Source organism: Misgurnus anguillicaudatus, chromosome 20, assembly GCF_027580225.2.
Source record: "Misgurnus anguillicaudatus chromosome 20, ASM2758022v2, whole genome shotgun sequence".
Classification (NCBI taxonomy): Eukaryota; Metazoa; Chordata; class Actinopteri; order Cypriniformes; family Cobitidae; genus Misgurnus; species Misgurnus anguillicaudatus.
The window spans coordinates 13,269,446-13,292,663 of NC_073356.2; the positions used below are offsets into that span (position 1 = coordinate 13,269,446).

The following is a 23,218-nucleotide window of genomic DNA, read 5'->3' on the forward strand; positions in this document are numbered from 1 at the left end:
CAGCTGCTTTCAGTTTTTTAAATGTACTCAACTTTACGCAGCGCCAATGTTGCGGAGGAGGCTGATTTCAAATCGCTCTCGCGTTACTCTGACGTCATCCACTTGTCGTTTCTTGCAGCGCGTCATGAAGTCGTACACACCTATTACTGCATGCTACAAGCCTACATTTATTTTTGTTCTTTAGTACATTAATATTAAATAAATGTGCTAAAATGTAATTTAAAAATGTATTCAGGTAACTTGTAATGCATTTGAAACCCATCTTTGTATGAAAGATGAGTACAAGTTTATACATTTTTGTTATACGAGATAGTATGTTAAATGCATTTCAGTTCATATTCACAACATCTCACAATAACACTGATAAGGACACCTATGTTTTTAAGAATATCTTAAGTACTAAAAAAATTCTGCATTTTTGTTTTGCTTTTCCCTCCATTGTACCGTAATTTAACCGAACCGTGACCTCTGAACCGAGGTACGAAGCGAACCGTGACTTCTGTGTACCGTTCCACCCCTAGTTTTAACGATCCGCCAATAGACCATACCCTCGAAGTAATCAGGAAAGTGGACACAAGAGACAAATTAAAACACCAGGGGCCTCATGTATAAAACTGTGCGTGGGATTCTTACTAAAAGTCTACGTACGCACAAAAGCCAAAAATGGCATACACCAAAAATTATGAAGACTTATAAAACAAAGCAATGTTCCCTTTATAAATCACAGATCACCTGCAAGTGTGTGTACATGAATCATCCTAATATCCCACCCTGCAAGCCCATTCTCCCATCAAGTTTGTTTTTTTATAAATCACAACCTTTGCGTGGGAACTGGCGTACGCACGTTTCCAGCCCTGTTTTGTGCGTACGCATGCTTTATACATGAGGCCCCAGGTGTAAACGGAAATGTGTCTCTCTCATCCACTTGTGATCCGATCAACCAAAACGCATCTTACTACCAGGTGTAAACAGAGCCATAATGACATGAGCTGCAATCTGGGTCAGCAGCACTGATCTACATTTTTTTTTTAAAAATGAGTCCTTAATTTATGATTCTAACACACCATTGCAAGCATCCTACCCTTATTGTTTAACTCCTCCTCATCATCACTGAAGGTAGCATCTGTGTTGTCGTAGCAACCATCCTCCTTATCAAGCACATGATTGTCCATCTCCAATGGAACAGATTCCTCCATTTTTACTACATAAGAGACAGCAAGTGTCCAATGTCAAAACATGTCAGACAGGATTTCAATACATAACATCAACTTTATATTTAGGCTGCATCCCAATTTACACACTATAAAAAAACTGCATCATCTTAATACACCCTGTTGTGTACTGTCTGGGTATATGCATTTGGATCAATACCTTTAATTCAACACCTTAAAAAAACAAAAATTGTATACCGTACTAGCACTTCTGATCTACTATTTTTACTCTATTTAAGAATGAGCATGAAAAGAAAGTAAACTGGGGTGCAGCCTTTGATGTGATTGGCTATTAAACACAACGGGGCGGAGCATTGACCTTCTGTGGGTGGGGACGGGGAACTGCAGAACTCTGGGAAGCGTTCTCTCAGCATGGACCGCAGCTCGCGGTCCAGTTTAGGGTTGTCAAACAGTGGTGCTAGGTGACTGAGAGAGAAAGAGAGACATACAGGAGGTTATTGTCTAGACATCACATCAGAATCAGCAGGGACACACACACACACTTTTAATTTAGTGTCTGCATGAGAAACTCACGCCAGGACTCTCTTTTCCATGATGAAGTTGAGAGAGTTAAAGACACCCTGCCGCACTTGAACCTCAAGAGGTGGAAAAAAATTCGGGATGATCTAGATTAGAATGAGATGAAGGGTAAAAGTTAAATTTAACAACATGAAAAAGCATGTTTATTTTTTATAATGTGAAACGGAGCACTCAGTGGGTCACACTTCATTTTATACATCAGGTGTGTCCCAAATCGCATACGTATGCACTATTCTACACCATTTTGTAGTATAAACAGTGTGTGCACATTGAAAATTCCACAAAAAAAAAGTACACCTTAAGTACCCGGATAACGCACTCATTCAACTGAATTAATGCTCAATGGTCGCAGTTTTGCTTACGTAACAGGGCTATCAGACACCCTGAAAGTAAAAGTCAGTTGGGGACATGTTTCATTTTAGTCTGGTGGTGACTGCGGTTATGTTGGGAAATACAAGATAACAGTACCACAGTACCACTGAAAGAATTTGGGACTATACTACTCTTCTAAAATTCATACACTTAACAGTTTACAGGGTGCATATTTTAAGTGCGTTATTTGGGACACAGCTATTATCTCAGAAGCAGAAAAGTTATTGCTCTTAAATTTATTTTAAGTAAATATTATGAATATTTGCTTCCTTACTATAACTTGTAGAGATAATCTGTGCACAAAAATACATTTTATAAGACCGCATAAAAGCCCAAATTTAGTTGTTGATTTTAATTGTGTTGTATTAAAAAAAAATTATATGCATTTTCATTAATTGGAATTGTATTTATTTATGCCAGTACTATCCATTAGGGGTGTAAATCGGACAGTTTATTACGATTCGATACAAAATCGATTTTCTCCTCCAGCAATGCAGTTTTTGACGATACATCAAACTCTTCCTCGATGCGATTACGATTCAATCCGGTTAATTTATCGATATTTTTATGCTATGTGCCTCGTTAAAGGGATAGTTCGGCCAAAAACGATATTAAACCCATGATTTACTCACCCCCAAGCTGTCCAAGTTGCATATGTCCATCGTTTTTCAGACAAACACATTTTCGGATATTTTAGAAAATATTTTAGATCTTTCAGTTGAATAAATGTAATGTTACGGGGTCCAGCCACAGTCCACGACCCCCAAGTCCAAAAAAAGTCCGTCCATCCTTCACAAATTAAATCCAAACGGCTCCAGGATGATAAACAAAGGTCTTCTGAGGGTAATGCGTGCGGTGTTGTTGTAGAAATATCCATATTTAAAATGTTATTAACGTAATTAACTACCTTCCGGTAGCGCCGCCATCTTAGACTCAGGAGAGAGTATTGGCGTAGTGTACGCACTTTTCTTAGTGACGTATGACAAATTCGGAGCAGCAGCAGAGAAACCTGTACGCTGCGTAAGCGCTCATCCTGAATGCGGATGAGTCTAAGATGGCGGAGCTACCGGAAGGCAGTCAATTACGCCAATCAAACTTTAAATATGGATTTTCCACCACAACACCGCACGGACCACCCCCAGAAGACCTTTGTTTGTCATCCTGGAGCCGTGTGGGTTTGTTTTGTGTAGGATGGACGCACATTTTTTGGTCTTTATGGTCGTGGACTATGGCTGGACCCCGCAACACCACATTCAATCAACCGAAAGATCCAAATCATTCTCCAAAACATCCGAAAATGTGTTTGTCTGAAGAACGATGGACACATGCAACCCGGACAGCTTGTGGGCGAGCAAATCGTGGGCTTAACATCATCCTTGGCCGAACTATCCCTTTAAGCAGTAACATTTTTACTTACAAATGCAACCAAAATATAACATGAACATTTAATTAAAATCTTTGAAAATGGCACAATCTCGGTCCCAATTGGAACAACAAACGAATAAAAATACACTTTTTTTAATAAAGAAAAATTAATAATGAGGGACAGCTTATGATGGCAACAGTCAAAGTCTTTTAGTATTTTCTGCCAAAATGTGCAATAGTGACAATCACTAAGGTAGTATAATATAAAAAAATATAGCGAGTAGAAGTAAATAAACAAAAATGCCCTCTTTGGCGGAAATGCGTAAATGGACGTTACGTCAAGGAATGAGGACGTGGAGAGTCAAAATTAAGGTACTTCAAATAGATTTTTTACGTGTGCCATCGATGCATCGGATCGTTAGCAATAAAATCGATGTATCGATCCATATAGATGTATTATTACACCCCTACTATCCATTAGGGCTCCAACTAACGATTATTTTCATAATCAAACAGGCGATTATTTTTCCGATTAATCGACTAATAGGATAAACATTTAAATATTTACTCAATTAGATTTTTCACTTATTATAGCTAAATAAGGCACTAAATTAGGGTATTCACGTGTAAAAGTGTACTTTTAAAAGTGTAAAAGCCACACATTACTATAGAATTTTACTAATATAATATATTTTAATTAAAATATTAAAAAAGATTGTGCAGCGTTTAAGTAGTAAAACATCTTTAAATGGCAAATTGTAAATAAACAAAACGTATTGCATTGTAATCTTTAAAGATGTGTGGATGAGGAAAGTTTGCCACAGATTAATAAACTTATTTTAATCTTAAACTTTGTTATTAACAACATAAACAAGATATATAATGACAGTGATATACATGTGTTGTTACAATAATAAAAACCTTGATTTCCCCTTAACTTAAAACAGATGCTCAGTTTGTAGTTCATTACTATTTTATGACCCCCCCCAAAAAAAACTCACTTAAAAAAACATTTGACAACAAATTTCATAATCGAATATTATCAATTAGTTGTTGCAGCCATACTATCCATCTAATGTGGATAAAATAAGCAAGCTGTTAGATTTGGTTGATAGAAATGGAAAGAGAGAGATTCTCACCCGACACATGAAGTCCAGCAGTGTTGCTGTAATAGCAGGATGGGGCTTCATGGAGTGATGCATTACCAAAATGGCTGGTTCTGAAACAAGTAAAACAAAACATGAATATTTTTTTTTTAAATAACTAAATAAATAAATGAAAAATAAAACGGAGCATCAGTGAGATGTGACTGAATCAAGGCAAACTATGTGGTTTGTGCCAGTTTATGAAATCTGAAACCCTTGCGTCTCTCGTACCAATGTTCATGATGCTGTCTTTCTCTGGGTTGAAGAAGAGCCAGTCGTAAAACAAAGCCAGTTTGGCGTTGGATGCGGCAACATTAGACTAGAGAGAAAGAGAAAGACATAACTTTAACACTGGTGCAAACTCATATACAAAGCATTTATGCGAACAGGTCTGTGAAAACCAAGCTTAGTGATTTAGTTTTTTACATCAAATGATCCTACATGCTGTCAAGAACAATAACTGTGAAAATATAACTTTGATGTCTTTAATATTAACTGAGTAAGGTCATGTCAGAGATTCAAATCAATGAATGAAATCAAACTTTGCCTCAAAATCTCATAATTAGCCAAAACTTGATTTTACAGACAAAAAAATCTGGTCATTCATTTTAAACAAACTGTAGTTTTAAATACATATAAGTTTACCGTGCAGGTAGTCAGCAGCCAACCAATAATAGCCCAGCGTGGCAGAATGTCAGAGCTAAGCACTTCATTGGATGGATGAACCACACCGCATATATAGCGTATGAGGTCACAGCGCAGCGATTGGCTCTCGGCAGTGGACAGATACTGTCTCTGAAACCAGTCTTGATAACGCTTCTGCTGCCCAAATCGAACCTGCAGCAATGTGCGTTCATAAATTTAACTACAAGAAAACAAACAATATTGATACTTAAATAATGATGTGTTAGGTGTGTGTGGTTACCCGTGATGTCATGAACAATAGCTTGGTCTCCATGTCAGGTGTGAGGCGGCAAGCCAGAAACTTGCGTGAAGTTCTAGATGTGAGGAGCTGCAGGATGCCTGCAAGGAGAAATACAAACTTTATCTCTGCACACGCGCGCACACACACACACACGATTCAACTACTGTACACAACTACTCAACACTAACACAAACCTGTGAACTGTGGGCTTAAGTTTTGAGGATTGTGCAGAAAATCTCTCCACAGTAAATCCATCTCAGGAATACGAGCCACATTCTGTAACAGCCGGACAAGATCTCTGCCGATGATAAAACACTCCATGAACTGTTAAAACACACAGTGCGAGCAAACAATTAAACAAACAAAAAACACCATTTACAACAAACTTAACTTCTGTAAAGTAACAATTTTTGGTAGAAAGACCTAGATACTAGGGGTGGCACGGTTCACAAAACCATCGGTTCGGTTCGTATCACGGTTTTATGGTCACTGTTCTCGGTTCTGTACAGTTCCTGTTGTTATTTTTTCTTTTAATTTTTTACACTCCAGAAATGTATTATCTTATTAATGTATTAATTATCCATAATTTAGTATACAGTATTAAAAAAGTTATATCATGTAATCATGCACAAACTGAATTTGACTTTAAGCACATTATTGAGGCCATCTCTGAGGAAAGCCAGGCGAGATTTTGATACAGCAAGAGGGAAGACATTGATGATTTCAACATGCTTTTCATTTATTTAGCAAAAAAAGAGACTGTGTATTGCCATCTACATGAACGTATGCGTCTTTTTAACACACAAAGATAACTTGCATTTATCAAAATGCCAACTTCAGTGTAGCTCTAAGATTTATCACTGAGAGGCTGCTTAAATACTGCAGAGAGTATATGTGGACGAGAGAGAAACATAACGTTTACACCTGTAATATTTAAATCCGTCTCTTTTGTCCACTTTTGTCCCGATTACTTTGAGAGGCAATTTATGAAATAATATCGCGCAACTTTCACACGCTAGCAAAATGAAACTAGGCGGAAATTGTTTTATCAATGAAAGGCTAAAAATAGCGCTGTTCACCGTATGTTCCCGACAGAAGTCAAAAAAGACGTAAAACATTGTGTTCAGTACCTCAGATTAGATAAATGGGCGGAGAGCAGGCGGTCGCGTGTGGCTGTTCGAACACATTCAACCCATTGACTGCAGTTCTATCTATTGTTTTATTTCTGCTGTCATCATAGGTAACATGAAATAAAAAATGTTTTCACACACCAAACTTATACGACGCTGGCGCATCCTCCAACTCCGGCAGACTTCTTTCCCACTTGCCATTTCTACACATAACATGACCTGCAGCACTCACTCTCCACACCAGTCACCTCTTCTTTTACGCGATTCGCGAAAGGGAAACACGCTATCTGAGGTCACATACAGGGCACGAGGCTACATACGTTGCGCATGACATGAACCGTCGATTTTTTCATGAACCGTGCCACCCTTAAACCTTACATAGTGAAATAAAACGATGACCCAAACGCAACATTTTTAAGACTTGATTACCTCATCTGTTAACATGATTTCTCATTCCTGCCTAATTGATGTCCATCAGCGGTTGAGTTAAAGACAACAAATCCCATCATGCCACGCTGCTTCAGAGCATCATTAATCTACGTCAGTGTTATTGTTTTGATTGTGCGCCCTCTAGCGGCGGATTTTACAAATTGTATCTTTAATGTAAATTTTATTTCCATTATTTCCTGTCATAGCTCTATGTTTTCTAATAACCAAACCAAAAAAATACAAAACGATATAGTATATCCATGAAAATAAATTTTACACAAAAGTCAACATAAAAAATGTAATGCTAATTATATATTAAACATGTTATCGGTCCAATAGTAAACAATTTAGTGGACATAAAGAATTAAAAAAAGTATTGTGATGTTTCATAAAATATAAAACACATTTTTTCACAAAATATTATCACAAAATAATAATTTGCTTCCCCCGGAAATTGTTTCCCCTCTCATCCTGTCAAATTGAGGCAGCTTTGAAAATTCCAATTAAATTCCGATTCCACCCCAAAATCCCACCCCCTTTGCAAGTTTATTTCACTACTTCTCCAAAGCAGGTTGCAAATACATTTTAACGTTGACTTCAAGTCCCACTGTGGTAAAAATCAGGTTTTTATTGTTGGTTATATGTCTATGTGGTGTTTTAAGTAAGGGATAATGTAGAGGCAGCCGGTAGTTATCGGGAAATAAGCCCCGACAGTGTGATCAGGACCCGACGCGAAGCGGAGGGTCTTGTATCACACTGAAGGGGCTTATTTACCCGATAACTACCGGCTGCCTCTACATTATCCCGCTTATTACACGGCTACTTGCCACATAAAAAAACTGGACATGAATATGAATTTGAAACATTTTATTGGCATATTTGTTGTAAATTAACATTTTTATCCTTCCGCGAAACTTTGCACAGATGCATAAAATGATCGTAATACCTTATTAAGATCCTCTGCTTCATACTTGTCTGTCTCCATTTTTTCCTCTTTTAGCCAGTCTTTGAGAAGTTTTAATCCCCATTCTGTATTTTTTTGTGTGTTGGCTTCGTAGCTGTCATGCTCTATTTTGTCAAGTTCAGTCTCAGTAAGCTCTCCGTGTCTTGTCGTTGTTCGTTCTTTTATCCACTGTTTAAATGTTTTGTTTTTTCCGTACATGTTAAAATTAATGTCTAAATTTTCCATTCTTAATTGTGGTTGTCCAGTGTTTGTCACAAGATGGCGCCAAACAGTAATCTTTATTGGCGCGGAGCGATTTAAATCGTACAAGTAGTACTGGCTATGCGTTATTACTTTGGAGCGGTTATTATTTGAAAAGAACGAACCTGCAAATGTCTCAACTGACCAATCAGAATCAAGCATTCCAGAGAGCCGTGAAATAATTTGTTTTAAAACAAGCCATGTGCAAAGTAATCATTTAACATCAATGCTGAGTATTTTCTCCATAAAATTAGAGACAGTCTCATTCCCGCAGTTTAAAATCCCCTTGGTTTTCAATGTCACAAAAGTAACCAATAATATCAACATAGTTAAACGCGTGGATCAGTAGCTCAAGTCATAGATCATATGTTTGGATGCTGCTTCAGCTGTGCTTCTGTGTTGCTCACACATTCAGGGTTAGTGTTTTAAACATCAGCGCTTAAAAATTAGTGCTGCAAACTCGCAGTTCACGTATACGTTGTGTGAAACCGAACTTAGCAGTTATGTGCCTGAAACAGCCTTTATTTACATATATAACTATGGTCCGAGGTGGTGCGAAATAGTGGAGGTGGGGACTAATTTGCATATTCATATCAATAGAGACAGAGCTCACTGCGTCATAACCTGAAAACCACGCCCACCGGGGGGGAAAGAATCCAACCGTCTCCATTGACTTTGTATTGAGAGAGGCCGCCTCCTTGTCATTTCGGGCTTATAACAAAAAACAGAATAATGCCTTAAAGCTGCTGTGTGACAATATGTACAGCCAACAAGCCAAAGAACCCAGAAATAAGTTTTTATAAGCTGTCGAGCTCAAAAAACGAGCGTTTACAGACAGAAAAGTGGAAACAGGCAACTTTTCATAGTACTAATATTAGTAGAACTGCGTCCACTAGGGGGAAACGTAGTCGGCGATCCACTTTTTTTCTCCTCAAAGGCAGGGTTTTACGGCTCGACAGTTTATAAAAATGTATTTCTGGGTTCTTTGGCTTGTTAGCTGTACATATTGTCACACATCAGCTTTTAGGCATTATTCTGTTTTTGTTATAAGCCAGAAATGACAAGGAGACGGCCTCTCGCAATACAAAGTCAATGGAGACGGTTGGATTGAATTCCCCCCCGGTGGGCGTGTTTTTCAAATTTGCATAACTGCGCTCTGTCTCTATGTTCCGAGCTGTGCGATTGAGTCATTTGCATATTCATAGATCCGCATATTCACCTCATTTTTCACGACAACAAGGGCGGCGCCATTTCGTTCATTTTGTCAACGTTCTTCCGGCCGCATACATGATGAGCAGCTGAGGCAGTGGCTGAAGGCAACGTGTTAAACTTAAAAAGCTCACTCAAGTGCCTTTATGTTTGTTTCTTACCAATTTTAACGAACGGGAAGCCGACTGAGGAACACCCTTATCCCAAGTAAAGGTTCGACTACGATGTTCCGGTAAATTTAAACCACGCTGGGTGTTGAAAAGGTGGCCAGTTTCAGGTAAGCTATCTTAGCTAACTATGTGCTCGTTCGCCTAAAGTTAGATTTGTGAACTCCGTTCTACAAATACACTTAAGATAAGTAACGTTAGTTTATCAAATGCAACTATTTTGAATGATTTTAATTGTCCACATATATTTTTATATTTACGATAGTACAACGAGATATTATAGTACATACATTACATTATTACAGTAGCCCACGTGATTCCTACAAGTTACCGAGATTTCAGATGCTAGAATGTCAGTTCATTTCTCATTCAGATATTGATAATGACCTATTAAACAACGTATTATTTAACACAGAAGTTAGACGTTGTGTGTATAATGTTACTGTCTCTTTTTAATGCATCTCTCTTACACACACACTGTTGTTTAAGTATGGGTACAATTTATATATTAATTATCATGATGCAAGTTTATTTTAAATACTAACATAAAAAATGTTTATGGTTATATTATTTTCACAGATGCATTGATGTGTAGTGATGCAGTGAACAACTGTGAGGATGATACAATAAACAACATGTTCCTAAACTGTGATGCAGAAACACAATGGGAGGATCCATCCGTCTCTGACCACAACTACACTTTAAAATCACAACTCAACCTGAAGCAACCTACATCTGATATGGGAAAACAATGGTGCGGTTTCCCGGACAGGGCTTATTCTGGTACCAGGCTAAAATGCATATTTGAGCTACAATAATTTAAAAACACCTTGTACTCGCATACCTCAACGAGTGCCATTGTTTTGTCACAAGATGTGCACCAGTCTTGTTTTTTTTAGGGTTTGTTTGTAAAAACTAAAATGTCCTAATATAATTAAGGCCTAGTCCTGTAAACCCTGTCCGAGAAACTGCTCCAATGTGTTGAGCTGGCACAAATGTACAGAAACAACCATCCTTGTCAGCTTTACACAGGGTTGATATTGCATCCATTACACAGTCGCCAAACACTTTACCAGTACATACACCAACAGCTTCCAGAAAAACACTTGGGATCAGCTCCTGATGACTCCGATAAAGCTGCATCTTAATTTATTGCAGGGTGGTCTTGCTGAAAAGTTAGCTGTTTCTTAGTCCATAGTTATTTTTATAAACCTTTACAATGTGACCTGATTTTACATGTTGTAAAGTTACATTAAACCTTCATATGTGATCAAATGTCATGCAGTGATATTAAACATTTACAATGTGAGCTGTTGTGCATTTATATTAAACCTTTACAATGTGATCAGATGTTACCTGCCATGCAGTTATATTAAACCTTTACAATGTGATATGATGCCATGCATTTATATTAAACCTTCACAATGTGATCAGATGTTACCTGCCATGCAGTTATATTAAACCTTTACAATGTGATCAGATGTTGTGCAGTTATATTAAATTTTTACTATGTGATCAGATGTTACCTGCCATGCAGTTATATAAACCTTTAGCCTACAATGTGATCAGATATGATCTGTAAGGAATTTCTTAAACCATATGTGAGCTTTAGATTCCACTTAAAAGGATTTAAGTCTCCTGATTTGAAGGAATAAGTGTTGGCAAGTTTGCAAATGAATTCTATCATGGTACATACCACATAAAAACGAAATAGTTATTGGACTGGCTAAGGTGCACATTTGCTTTAAAAAAGACGAAATCACTGTGTAAATATTGGTAGACATACTTTTAATAATTTTCAATGCTGCTCCATCAACTCCTGACAGGACGAGGTAATTAAATATGCCAGGTTACTTGCCGCGGCCGCTTCATATCGTCTAACCACGAGACTATTGATGGGACAATATAACACTATCCGAGCGTCGTATAAAGTTTTAACCGTGCTCCTAATTTAAAACATTTACAGCAGTAGCGATATTTGTAATTTCGCTAAAGTTATAGTGAACTACAAACAATCTTCTAACCACCAAACTAACTACCGAATGCACTGTGCCATATTAGCAGCGGAAGTCTGTTGACAAAATGCGGAAGAGCGAAGAATTAAAAAGGGGCGTGGCGGAATAAGGTGAATACTAAATGAGGCAAGGGTGTAGAGTTACATTCAAGCTGTTTTAAAGCATGAAGAAATGACTGTGACAGGTCAAACTTTTATATATGCTATTATGATGCATTTAAAATGTGATAAATTCTTAACTACAGGGAGACCTTCATATAAAATCTACCTTGTCCTTCCCCATCCTCTTCCTCTCTCAGTATCACTCACCCTCTCTCTGAGCAGCCCGATGCAAAAGTCCACCTCTCTCTGTCTGAGTGGCAACAGGGTTGTTGTCCCATGATCCACGATGAGCCTCAGATACGTGTAGACAGACATGGCCACCAACATCCCGCTCTTCAGCACCAACTCCCTAGACGTCAGACAAACTGTAATGAAGCAGCCTATAAACTCACCATGTGTCTCATGTCACAAAATGCATAACACCTCTCACCTCTGTTCCACTAAGATATCCAACACGCTTTCTGCTAACCAAATGTTTTTGCTGGAGATATCTCCTCCTGTAGATAAACATAGATCAGATACAGTATAAAGTTACGTTATATATTTATGTTGCATGCGGTGTTGTATACGCACCAGCGATCTGTTTCATGAGCGTCATGAGGACTCCGTCTGCTCCAATGACTCCGCCCTTTACCAGCTCTCTGACCAACCACACCAGCTGCACCACACAAACCGAAGATCATCATAAACCACACATAAGACTGCTTTTTAATACATTAGAAAGTAGTACATTTAGCACAGGCTAAATAAATCATATCAGACCTGCTGACGGCACACGTCCTGTAGTTTTAGAAACTTCTCCATGAGGATCTGGTTGATTTTCATTAATATCACATTCATGCCATCCCGATTCACGAGCGCCAGGTCCCTGTAGCACTGCAGGATAAAACATGACACAAAATGTAAATGAAAAAGCTTCCCGAAGGGTGTGCTGTTATGTCCATGTGTGTTAAGTAGCGTTGTACCCTCTGTGCTTGTGAAGTCTCTGTGAGCAGAAGTGTGAAGAGACCCAGACACACCTCCTCGTGCTGCTGTGGACCCTTACAAACCTACAAACAAAAACCATGATCATAACATGACTTCCCATTATCAGTATACTCATTATAACTGTCATTAATAATGGATTTTATTAAATATTTACACTATTCAGAAATGGCCCTCACTGGTGTTCTTGATTTAATGAACCACAAATATTGTATTGCACATCATCTTTTTTTTCACATTTCATTTGATTGGACAGCAATACAATTTTTATAGCACTTAATAAAAATATTATGTCTTTAATATATGTAGTAAGCCTTTTATAAAAGTAATAATAGCAAACAAGGTTGTGACACGGTTGTGATATAATGTGAACCTGGTACACAAAACCAGTCATAAGTCACATATTTGTAGCAATAGCCATAAATACATTGTATGCGTCAAACATTTTTTAAAACCAAAAATCATTATAATATAAAGTAAAGAAAGATTTTGGTTCATGAAGATATTTTGTACATTTCCTATCATAAATATTAAAAAAATGTATTTATCATTAGTAATATGTATTGTGAGGAGTGGACTTCATTTGGAGACGATTTCCTTAATATTAATTTTTTTTTGCACCCTCAGATACCATATTTTGACATTTTTGTATCTCGGGCAAGCTTTCATATGACGTATACATCTCAATTTTAAAAATTGACCCTTGTGACAGGTTTTGTGGTCCAGGGTCACATATAAGCTGTGCCCCAATTCGAAGGCTGCGACCTTCTAAGGATATATTTTTAGACCGATTGCAGTGTGACTGAAGGCTAGTAAGGCCGTCCCAATTTGAAGGCTGCTTAAAATGAAGCATCAAAATGCATCCTTATTTCTCTGTGCTGATAAGGATACGAAGGATGGATCCTTCACATCGATGCTCTCTCGAGATTCACTGCGCGCCTGTAACTACTAAATATAACAGCTGGATATTTTTTTTAAATAAACATTTAAACCTTTATTTAAAGGCCACCTTCTTTCTGCTCCAATTTTTTAAACCCGAATTAGTGTGTAATGTTGCTATAATAGCATAAATAATACCTGTAAAATGATAAAGCTCAAAGTTCCCTGCCAGGCGATATATTTTCTTTAACAGAACTTGCCTTTCAAAGCCTACAGAGATGGCCGGTTTGGACTAGTACAGCCCTCTATTTCCTGCTTTAATGATGTCATTAGAACAGTTTTTTGAATAAACTCCGCCCACAGTAATACGTCAGTTGCCAGCTAAGCTAACGGTAAGCTTAGAAGCTATCGAATAACAACACACTAAACAAGCAACACAATCACTCGTTACATATTTCTGAAGGAGGGACTTCACTGAACAAGAAAGACATCAGATCGTTTTGAGGACAATGAAAACAGCGTAGGAGTGTGAAGAGACACTCAATCCATGAGACGAGACACAAGATTTGGTTCACAAGAACGAGACGAGATTTTTACACTTTTTAAGAAATCCTCAATGATAAAATAAATGAATAAGAAACTGAAATCACATTATTTTTTTAATGTTTTAACTAATCAAGGACTGGCCCTAACAATTATTTTGCTAACTGATAATGAAGTAATTTGTTATTTTTGGGTAATAAAAATAGACCCAAGTGAGCAATAGCCTTTAAAATTACATAATAACGAAGATGCAATAAAAATTGATTCAAATAAAGTATCAAAACCAAGTTACAAATAAACAACATAACATTAACAAACACATTACATTTGTGGTCTATAAATAAAAAGCATTATGTATTATAACAAATGTCTGCAGGGGGCGATAGTGTACTTGCACGAAATCTCGTCACACCCCTAAAACAGCGGTATAGAGATAAGTAAATTGTGTGAAAAACATTGCGTTTTTTTTTACACGTGAAACATAAGCACATGTTATATTGCGCACTGTAAACACAAACAAAGCTTCAAAAACACAGAAAGAACGGGACCTTTAAATAAGTGTGTATTTAGCAGAAAAAAGTCTGTGTCACTGTTTTAGTATTATATGTTTTGTCTTAATATTATTCAGTGTATGTTGCGTATATTTCTAAGGTTGATTAATTTAATATACTGTTGGTTCAATTCAATTTTTATTTATATAGCGCTTTATAAAGCTATTATTATTATTTTTAAGCAGCTTTACATTAATAGATGCAGGAGAAAACACCGAAAAATTTATCGACAACATAAGCAGCAGAGTACAGGGGCTAAGTTAAACCGTACAAGTTAGCGTAGTAATCAGAGCTGGGTAGATTACTTATGAATTGTAATCCATTACTGATTACGAATTACATGACAAAATTTGTAGTCAGTAATATAATCTCTTAGATTACACATCCTTGGTAACGTAATCTGACTACTTTTGGATTACATTTAGATTACTTTTGACATCTTATAGACAGTTTTATCGGACGCACGTGATACACGTCTGGATCCGAACTTTACTTCCGGTTTCGTTTTTTAATGGTCTGACTAGTTGCTAAACTGATCTCTTGAACAAATGCCTCGTCGAAAATAAGAAATGTTTTGGTTTCCTATGTTATCTATGTGTTGTTGTCTTTTGCTTGTTATATAAATAAACTATGTTTAAAGTACTTCGTGGTTATTTATTTTTAGCGGAGTTTACCGGAAGTTACGTGCGGACCGCGACAGCCGCTTGTTTATGTTGTTACTGCTGAAACCGTCTATATATAAAGAGGGGAAAATATATTCAATTCTTTTTTCACTCCTTCTTTGTAAACTGCAATGTACAGACTTTTACTTCACAATACTAACACTGATTCACTTTGCTATTAGTGTCAACTGATAGTAACACACTGATAAAACAAAATAACTTTTTATGAATTTAAAACATAATTACTTAATTTTAAGTAAATAAAAACAAAAACAGCTACATTACAAAAAAAACTATATTGAATTTCACAAAATTCACTGCAACAATACTGCTAGGTCTTAAATTTCACCTCACAAATAAAACTGAAGTGTTTTTAACCGTGAGTTTCTACAGTCCAGTAAGTTTGATTTTGACATTGGTGGGAAAAAAATAAAATTGTCTTCAGAGCCGCACTGTCACAAACAATTGGTTAAACTTTTTTGTGATGCCAGTAAAAATTCTGGCATGGCAAGTTAAGAACTGAACCAAAATATTTACTCCAGATCTGCTTTACTTTAAATAAAATAAGTAATACATAAAAAACAGACGGACATCAGTGGTTATATGTACATATCGATTCATTGTTTGATCGAAATTATTGCTAGGGACAATTCAGTGTTCCCTGGATATTGGTAGGGACATGTCCCTAGCGTCCCTACCCAAATCAACGCCCTTGCATCCAGTGATCAAACGCTTAGTGCTGCTCCATTTTGCATCTTGTCTAACGTAAGCGGTAGGTAAATTTATTATGAAAAATTTAAAAAAAAAGAGATTTACATTATTGTGAACATCATACTGCCATAGTGTGAATAATATGTAATCATGTAATCCATAAAAAAGTAACAGTACTCTGATTACGAGTATTTTAAAATGTAGTTTAATCCAATTACAAGTACTTGATTTTTGGAATCTGATTACGTAATCCAGATTACATGTAATCCGTTCCTACCCAGCTCTGGTAGTAATAATGTAGCGTATAGAAGGGCTGAAAAAGGGGTTGGTTTAATCTAAATAAACATGTCATATTTTCTTTTTTTTTTTTTAGATTTTTCTGGTTCCGAAACGTCATGCTGTGTCCTGTCGACAGGCGCAGTGGGTGCATAAAGCAGGTGACGCAAATAATGGATCCTCCTGGGTCAAGGCTAGACCGTCTCATTTCAGTTCTCTTCAAAGACCGAGCGTTCCCTTTATGAGGTCGCGTCCTTAGAAGGTCGCAGCCTTCGAATTGGGACAAACATTAGCATGTTGCCCCTGACAATGCCCCATTTACATGCATGACAGCATGGATGCTACTGTAGATGTCTTAAAGTGTGTGTGACTGACAAAAACACTCACATGAGCAGTGAGGGCATCATTGGCTTCTCGCTCTGACAGCCCATTGGTTATTGACGTGGTGATGCTTACACACCTCTCCAGGCGCTATAACACACACATACACAACAAATGGTGAGGTCATGTCAAATTAAAATAATAAAACAACACTGCACATTCAAAGTTGAATTAAGTTCTGTAGCACTTTTCTCAATTTTGCACTGTTGCATGGAAGTAAATACATAGTAAAACAAAATACTAACTATCTCTCTCTTTCAACAGTAATGTTTTTGCATGGTAAAACTAGACTTCTATTGTATTATTGCTTCACTATGACAAATCGTTGTTTTCTAATTTTTGTAAATCGCTTTGCATTAAAGCGTCTGCTAAATGCATGAATGTAAATGCATACATATTGACCACATCCTCATATAAAGAATGGATCAGACACTATCAGCTACTGATAGACATAACATGACAACATCAGTGCATGTGATCAGATGCCCATGTGTCAATTCGGCACTGGTGTATTTATACTGACAGCCTGTATAACAAATGTCTAAAATATGTCAACGAGCTCCATCCGCTTCTTATTTACGAGATTAAATTAAACCATAAAACTAAGTCATCTCCTGCAAATCTAGCAACATGTCAACTTCTCCATCCTGGTCATTCCATTGTTATTATACGAATTTTCCCTTGGTTTTCCTTCACAAAGGTGCGTTAGGGAAGACGTAACGACACGTATGTGTTTGAGGCTGATGGGAATGAGTCGATCCCTACCTCCTCCAGCTCATCTTTGGCATCCAGGCTGGTGGACACCAGAATGCGACCCTGCGCTTTACCCTTAGCCGGCGAGGGCTCCATCTCCTCCCGCCTCGCTGCGCCCACACACTCGGGACCTCGCGGGGGTTAGGGCGCCGTTTTAAACCCTTTTCTCAGTGTTTACGTGGGTCTCGTGGGCTTATGGGATAGTTAACCCTCTCTCCGCCCAGTCCTGGGTGCCTACAGTGTGCTTGCGACTCTTTATTCGCCCCCTTCGCGCGACCACTTCAGTGTTTTCCACAGTGTCCGACTGAAACAATTCGACTTCCGCAGGGCATGGTGGCCTAGCGGAAGTGTTCCGAACGCTGAGGGGAGGGCGGAGCAAAGACGCGAATTTATACCAATGGCGAGCGGAGTCGTTTGATTGACGCAGCAGTTGACCAATGGCGGCGATGGCAGCGTCTCTGAGACTCGTGAAACAAAAAGAAGCCCGTGTACTTGACTGCTTCTTTGTAAACGTGGTTTAAAACTCAAACTTGACTTAGTAAACATTAAGAATTGGTTGCAACAAACGACAAATATATTATTATATCATTAGTTTAAAATACGTTAATTAGAAATTTCATCGCACGAGGGCAGCCTTTGATTACATTTCATGTTCATTTATTAAACAATATATAATTCGCCTTTTTATATTAAGAAAAAATATTTTGATATATTATTAATTAAATAAAGCGTACTTTGTTTTTTTGTTAACAAAAAGCATGTTCAAAATGATTTTTCTTAAAAAAAATTAGGACAACGAAGAACAGCACTCCTATTGATATTATTGGAGTGAAAAAAATGAATGTCTGGACAGTAATGAAAGATCCAGACATTCACTGTGTTAAATAACAATAAAAATTATAGTATACAACATCCCTAAATTATATAGCCTGGTATATAAACAAAGATCAAATACTGCCATGAAATATATTCACAGTATTGTTACAAATGTACTTTGTGATTATAATAATACTAATAAAAAATAAATAAAAAAATAAATAAAATAAATAAATAAATAAATAAATAAATAAATTAATATATATATATATATATATATATATATATATATATATATATATTTAATGATTTATTTATTTATTTATTATTATTAGTATTAGTATTATTATAATCACAAAGTACATTTGTATATATATATATATATATATATATATATATATATATATATATATATATATATATATATAAAAATACAAAAAATATACAATTTAAGTGAATTTGAAAATATCTGCCAATGGGTATATAAGTTTTCTTTTTTTTAAACACTTAATTCAAGCAAAATTTTCTCACCCCATTGGCAGATATTTTAGCTTGTTTATGCAACAATTTCACTTAAATTGTATTCATTTGTCTACAAACAAGACTTATTTTCTTAGGTCATTTTGCTCATCAAGAAAATACATATTGATTTAAGAATTCCTAGATATTTCTACTGAAAATAAGACAAAAATACTAAAAAAGAAACTAATTGTTTGCAATGTAAGCCCAATTTTGTCCCAACACTTGTAAATACAATGTGCATTGCTGTGTTGACACAATCATTTGTTGAAACGACTCAGTGTTATTTATAAGTTATTGTTTATTTTACATAATCTGTCCCACCCACCCTAACAATAACAAAACACAATCTTCTCAAAATGCAATTGAAGACTTTGTAATAATATATAACAATATCAGCCACAGACCCAGCAGCTATCCAAATAACACAGATAAGACGAATACCGCAATGCAATCGTAACTCAAACCCTCCCAAACAGGAAAGCAAATAGAGCTGCTTTATAAAAGACTGTACAGATCTGATATTATCAATCATGATCTTATAACACAGGATGCCAGTCATCATTGCTACAGTTTGACTGACGGTTGTCACAACATCATCATCATGGTGTGAATACGTGACGAGGCAAAACAAAGTCATCAATTTACAACTAAGTGAAACATACATTCATTTTTATTTAAAAAATATAGCGTTGTGAGTTGTGAAGCTTTTAATATCATCAGAAGATTGATGTAAACAAAAATGAACAGTTTACTGTTACGATGAAGTGTATGCAGCATCCGCACAAGAAATGGATCCAAGAGCTTATATTGTTTATATTGAAATGTAACAGCCATGAATCGAGACAGATTTTTATCTGAGACTTGATGACACAGCAGGTGTCATTGCAAAAATGCTTGTTATCTCAGCTCAGACATAAAAGGGTATGGCTGCATAATGTACAGGGAAGCAACAAATCAATCAGAACCTGATATTTCCTTCATACTGGCTGGTTTTCGATGATTTGACAGATTTTTGAAAAACTGTGAACTGGCTTGATGATGTGTAGATGTTGGATGGAATAGGAAAGCTTGCACAAAACTGGACCTCACATTTATGTGTCTATTGATCTGAATCAAAAACTGCTATCGTGCTTATTCACACCTTACTAAAGAAGACAACATGATATCAAAAATAACCCTATTATGCATACCATTCTGGATAAAGGTTTATTCTCATTATCATGAATATTTAACTACTCCACTTTTGTAGTTTTTTTGTCTACGTAACAAGGCGGTGTGGCCAGCAGAAATACTCTTAACCAAAAACATCCTTTATCCCACTTCTTGATGAATATTCAGTTTCACTGAGAAATACAGTGGCCCAAAATAGCATTTGTGAACGATAATGCCACTTAAAATAAACTACACTGCAAAAAAATGACTTTCATAATTAGTATTTTTGTCTTGTTTTCAGTACAAATATAAAAAAAATCTTAAATAAAGATGCTTTTTCTTGATGAGCAAAATGACCTAAGAAAATAAGGCTAGTTTTTTTTTATTTAAGTGAATGCTTAAAACAATCTAGTACTTTTTCTTAAACACTTAATTCACAAACAAAATCAAGAAAAAATTTCATACACTATTAAGCAGATTTTTTTGCTTGTTTTAAGCACAAATTCTCTTAAATTGTTTATTTTTGTCTCAAATTTTGTACTGAAAACAAGACAAATATACTAAAAAGAAAAAAAATCTTAGTATATTTAGTCTTTTATGAATATTTAGTATATTATAGTCTAGTTTTTAGAACAACAATATCAAATGTAAAAATTTTGAAAAATTTTCTTGAACACTAAATTCATGAAAGATTCAAGAAAAATTTGCTTTTTTTGCTTGTTTTATGCACAAAATCACTTAACTTTGATATTTTTGGCCTAGAAACTAGACTTCTTTTCTTGGAACGTTTTGCTCATCAAGAAAAAGCATACTGAAAAAAATTATTCATTGAATTTAATAAAAAATTTTAAGGTAAGTGGTTGCAATCAATTTATTTAAGCTACATTTAAACAAAAAATTTATTTTTTATTTTACTTTACTAATCTTTTTTGTTTAAATGTAGGTTAAATAAATTGATTGCAACCACTTACCTTAAAAACATTGAGTAAATTCAATGAATCATTTTTTTCAGTGCTAAGATTTTCTTCCATGAAAATCATTTTTTTGCAGTGTGTAAAGTTATTAAACCAATGTATTAACAATGTATTAAACCAATTCACAATTATATTTTATAGTTTGCACATGCACACTTCTTAAACACAAAATTTCACAAAAAGAAGTGTTTAGTTTTTTGAGTGTACAGTTAAAAAAAAAAAGCTGGGTTATTTTCAATTAAACTAGAAAACGATTATATTTAACCCAACAATGGATTAAACAACCACCTAGCATTTCAGATTAAAACAACTCAGCATAATTTGAATAACAACCCAATGGGCTGGGTTCATCCCTTTTCGACCCGACGCTGGATTAAAAATACCCCAGCATTTCTGAGTAATTTATAAAAAACTATTTGGACACTCAACTATAAAACAAGAATAATGCTGGATTTACTTAAAAATATAGTATATATTTATAATATATAGTGAATATATGCATAATTGTTGTATCCACTTTTTTAAAGTAAGTTTTACTTGAAATTTTAAGCAGTTGCATAAATGCTTAAAATTCCATGTAATACTTACCTTAGTGCAAAAATGATGCACAATATTTTTAAGTAAATTCAGCCTTTATTTTTTCAGTGTATCTTTATTTGTTTAAGATGCTACTTGGTTTAATATATTTTTTAATTTAATGCATTTTTATATATTTAATGTAATCCAAAAGTCAAAATACATTTAGGACCACTGTATATCACATTATACAAGTTTAATGTATTGTGAATGATGCATGAAGCTGTCATTAAAAGGAAGGTAAGTCCTGCATTTACATGAACACCAAGCATATCTAATACTTGCAAGGTAACCTTTTGTGCTTCTTTTAAGACCAAAATCCATCATCACCTTTTCCTTGCACATTTTTTTGCCTTCTTAATTATATTTGACATTTAAGATTCTGCCTGTGAAAACCCAGCTGAAGGCATTGTTTGGTTTTCTAAATAAACTCATCCGACATAATGTAAAGAACATTCTGTGAAAATATAACCTTGATATTGAGATATATTAAGGTCATGTCAAAGATCGAAATCAAATGTTAATGCTCCTAATCTCCAATTTAGATGATCAGATTTAAGCCTGGATTTCACAGACAGGGTCACATTTATTATTATATATTTGTAATGTACATGATCTTCACCTGTGCTTCCTCTGATAAAAGTAGATCCAGACTGGCAGATGCAGCTGATGAGGTTTAACTTCACCTGTATCCCAGAAAACATTTGGCATGGCTAAAAATGAAAGGAACTACAGCACTGTGTCTCTGCATGATCAATAAAATAAACAACAAAATCAAACACAGATCAAATCTACTCCTGACGACCGGCTTTCATCATGCCAATGGTAGCAACACAATTAAACTCTAAACTCTGAGAACGCCCATCAGATACAGGACTGATGTGATCATTTCATTTAAACAGTCAGCAATCTGCTCAAGTGTAGGTTTTGTCTTGTGTATACTTGGCAAAGTCATAGTGAGATTCCCACGAGTCAAAAACCAGAAGATGGAAAAGACTCCATGTAAGAGTCTCAGATTCCTCTTTCTCAACACATTTTCTCTCATTTCACCTTTTGTCCTGGCGAGTCGAGGTCGATGTGTCTCCACACTGTTCTTATACTCAGTTTAGATGTTTTTGTTTTGTTCTCTCCTCTCATGGGAGCTTTGCTCCTTGTTATTTAGTTTTCAGTCATTGTTAGAGGTGATCTCTCCTAGTAGCCAGTATGTCCTCATCCTTCCTTTGCCCTTCATCTCAACATCCCCCCGGAGCTCCAGCTGGAAGCAGTTTAATTCCTCTAGTACGGCCCGTGTGGCCTCTGACACGTGGATCTTCAAAGCTAGTGGAAGATATACAGTCGATTTAAAAAAAAAAAGCGTATGTAACCCTGCTTTGCCATTATAAGTAAAAATCGTTTCTTTCCAAACAAAACTTATGTTTGAAAACTATAGTATGCTAAACATCCTTACCTTCACCATTAGACTCCATACGTGAAGCTGTGTTGACTGTATCGCCAAACAAACAATAGCGAGGCATCTTCAGACCGACCACCCCTGCACACACAGGGCCTGAACTCACACACACACAGACATGACTATCAGTCGATACTTCCCATTAGTCAGACAAGAATAACCAGAGATGTCAAAG

The 23,218-nt window shown here is 36.0% G+C and overlaps 2 protein-coding genes and 1 long non-coding RNA gene across 3 annotated transcripts in view; 1 reads left to right on the forward strand and 2 right to left on the reverse strand.

Moving 5' to 3' along the window:
• ints3 (integrator complex subunit 3) overlaps positions 1-17,923 on the reverse strand; it is a 29,375-nt gene extending 11,452 nt beyond the window's left edge. The window contains exons 1-15 of the mRNA XM_055220159.2: positions 17,566-17,923; positions 16,807-16,890; positions 12,779-12,862; positions 12,576-12,689; positions 12,387-12,471; positions 12,244-12,310; positions 12,021-12,162; positions 5,753-5,882; positions 5,559-5,656; positions 5,279-5,470; positions 4,865-4,952; positions 4,628-4,707; positions 1,746-1,837; positions 1,531-1,637; positions 1,082-1,201 (exon numbers count right to left, since the gene is read on the reverse strand). Of these exons, the coding sequence (XP_055076134.1) occupies positions 1,082-1,201; positions 1,531-1,637; positions 1,746-1,837; positions 4,628-4,707; positions 4,865-4,952; positions 5,279-5,470; positions 5,559-5,656; positions 5,753-5,882; positions 12,021-12,162; positions 12,244-12,310; positions 12,387-12,471; positions 12,576-12,689; positions 12,779-12,862; positions 16,807-16,890; positions 17,566-17,649 (1,567 nt within the window). The 5' untranslated portion in view covers positions 17,650-17,923. The remainder of the gene's footprint in view (positions 1-1,081; positions 1,202-1,530; positions 1,638-1,745; positions 1,838-4,627; positions 4,708-4,864; positions 4,953-5,278; positions 5,471-5,558; positions 5,657-5,752; positions 5,883-12,020; positions 12,163-12,243; positions 12,311-12,386; positions 12,472-12,575; positions 12,690-12,778; positions 12,863-16,806; positions 16,891-17,565) is intronic.
• On the forward strand, positions 9,540-11,006 carry LOC141351425 (uncharacterized). The gene is made up of 2 exons (XR_012359681.1): positions 9,540-9,807; positions 10,277-11,006. It is a non-coding gene; the product is annotated as an uncharacterized lncRNA (long non-coding RNA).
• A 3,851-nt stretch (positions 17,924-21,774) lies between the features above and the next one.
• Positions 21,775-23,218, reverse strand: part of npr1a (natriuretic peptide receptor 1a) — a 127,547-nt gene continuing 126,103 nt past the window's right edge. The window contains exons 21-22 of the mRNA XM_055219623.2: positions 23,041-23,139; positions 21,775-22,910 (exon numbers count right to left, since the gene is read on the reverse strand). Coding sequence (XP_055075598.2) covers positions 22,759-22,910; positions 23,041-23,139 — 251 coding nt within the window. The 3' untranslated portion in view covers positions 21,775-22,758. The remainder of the gene's footprint in view (positions 22,911-23,040; positions 23,140-23,218) is intronic.